This window comes from Bison bison, unplaced genomic scaffold, assembly GCF_000754665.1.
Source record: "Bison bison bison isolate TAMUID 2011002044 unplaced genomic scaffold, Bison_UMD1.0 scf7180017835984, whole genome shotgun sequence".
NCBI classification, from domain to species: domain Eukaryota; kingdom Metazoa; phylum Chordata; class Mammalia; order Artiodactyla; family Bovidae; genus Bison; species Bison bison.
This window is the reverse complement of record NW_011473206.1, coordinates 30,930-31,652: the sequence shown is the minus strand read 5'-3', so window position 1 is coordinate 31,652 and position 723 is coordinate 30,930. Positions and strand designations below refer to the sequence as shown.

Below are 723 nucleotides of genomic sequence, written 5' to 3'. Positions count from 1 at the left end.
CAGCTGCGCCGGGGTCGAGCTCTTGGTCTCACCACCGGCCTGCGCGCTCTGGATGGCCAGGTACACTGAGTACTCGATGATCTTGCCGGAGGTCACAGAGGGTGGCTCCCAGGTGAGGTGAGCACCGTCTGGACTCTGGAACAGAGAAAGCAGAGACCGAGGGGGCTGTCTTCGGCCTCTGTGACTTATTCCTCCCATGCCCATCAGAGGACAGAGAACCTAGACTTGAGTCGAAGCTTTCAGAACTGACAGTTCCTTTTTCACCCCTCTCCTAACACAACAAACCTATTTCACAACAGAGCTCAAGGAGCTCCAAAGAGATGGCTTCGTCTGCCCCCACCTGGAAGGCAGCCTGACATAATGGCAAAATGAACCAGGACACCAAACACTTTCCTAGACCTGTTCTGTCACCTAACAAATGTCTTGTTATTTAGCCTCTTGGTGCTTCAGTCTCCCCATCAAAAAAATGGAGAGAACCACAGGCCCAGACCTCGTCAGGGAGTTTAGGCATTAGAGGATTAGGTAAATGAGCATGTTAGTCACGGCTCACGCAGTGTCAGAGACAGGACCAGAAGCTTCAGCCCAGACCCACCGGACTCTGCCTACATCTCAGGGGCCCTTCCCAAATCACCCCCGCCCAGCCCAGCAAAGAAGAAAGCCCCACAAGCACGGGCTTAGCTGAGGACAGAGGCTGATTTCACAAGACTCACTTTGCTGATTTTA

General features: G+C 53.4%; 1 protein-coding gene across 1 annotated transcript in view; it reads right to left on the bottom strand.

The window, feature by feature from the left end:
• Positions 1-4: 4 nt before the first annotated feature.
• Positions 5-723, bottom strand: part of HCFC1 (host cell factor C1) — a gene marked incomplete at both ends in the record, with an annotated part of 18,773 nt that continues 18,054 nt past the window's right edge. The window contains 2 exon segments of the mRNA XM_010832876.1: positions 5-135; positions 711-722. Coding sequence (XP_010831178.1) covers positions 5-135; positions 711-722 — 143 coding nt within the window.